The 936-nt window shown below is 43.3% G+C and overlaps 1 protein-coding gene across 1 annotated transcript in view; it reads right to left on the reverse strand.

The window, feature by feature from the left end:
• Positions 1–284: 284 nt before the first annotated feature.
• LOC130799245 (probable WRKY transcription factor 15) overlaps positions 285–936 on the reverse strand; it is a 10325-nt gene continuing 9673 nt past the window's right edge. The window contains exon 5 of the mRNA XM_057662352.1: positions 285–636. Within this exon, the coding sequence (XP_057518335.1) occupies positions 285–636 (352 nt within the window). The remainder of the gene's footprint in view (positions 637–936) is intronic.

A 936-nucleotide genomic window follows, 5' to 3' on the forward strand; every position in this document is an offset into this window, starting at 1 on the left:
AGGATTATTAGGCCCTGGCGCAATGACTGTCAAAAACATGAATGGTATCTTCATGCACATCCACGGAGGGAGATTATAAGGTGTCAGAATCACTGGCCACGATGAATACTGCCTTCCTGAGCTTTCCAAATGGGTTGAATCCGTCTGTACACAAACCAAGCCTAACATTTCTAATCTTAGCAGCAAATTCTGGATGTGTTGCGTTAAAATGTTGCCAGGCTTCTAAGTCTAACGGGTTACACATTTCCCCCTCTTCGATGTGGTGCTCAGCGTGCCAACTCATTTCACCGGCCGTAACTCGAGACGCATACAACCGTTATACGCATGGGCCTATCGGAAAATATAAATTGTTTCCTTGGAATTCGTCTATTTCCAACATCGTCTCTGACCCACATTGTTGTCAAACATGTACGACAACGTCTTGCATTAGCAGTATGACCCCAGTAGATCATACATCCATTAATGCAATAATCAATCCTCTCTGATGGCAACCCAAGCCTCACTATTTGATTTTTTGTGTCGTAAAAACTAGATGTCATCGAGTTCGGTTGAGGTAAAGCCCCCCGCATCAAAGTGCACATATTGTCATACATCCTCTCCGAGCAATATGTTTTGTCTTTAGATTCGTCATTTTCCCTATAAGCGACATATGAGAGTAATTTTCGCATCCATCATACAGTGGATTGTTTGCGGCACTTAAAATTTCAAAAAACATTTCGCCTCTGGATTCGGCTCTTCAGGTATTACATCATCAGGCGACTGTTCCTCCACGTAACCGTAGTCATTTTGCGGAAAGAAGTTTTGGTACGTGTCCGGAAACATACTCGCTGCAGCATCATGAACCATACGAACGTAATTATTTTCCTCAGGGTTATGCATGGGAGAAGGAACGTTTACTTCTCCCGAACAAATGCGTTATTGTCGCTGCTACCTTCA

This window comes from Amaranthus tricolor, chromosome 14 (assembly GCF_026212465.1).
Source record: "Amaranthus tricolor cultivar Red isolate AtriRed21 chromosome 14, ASM2621246v1, whole genome shotgun sequence".
Lineage (NCBI taxonomy): Eukaryota > Viridiplantae > Streptophyta > Magnoliopsida > Caryophyllales > Amaranthaceae > Amaranthus > Amaranthus tricolor.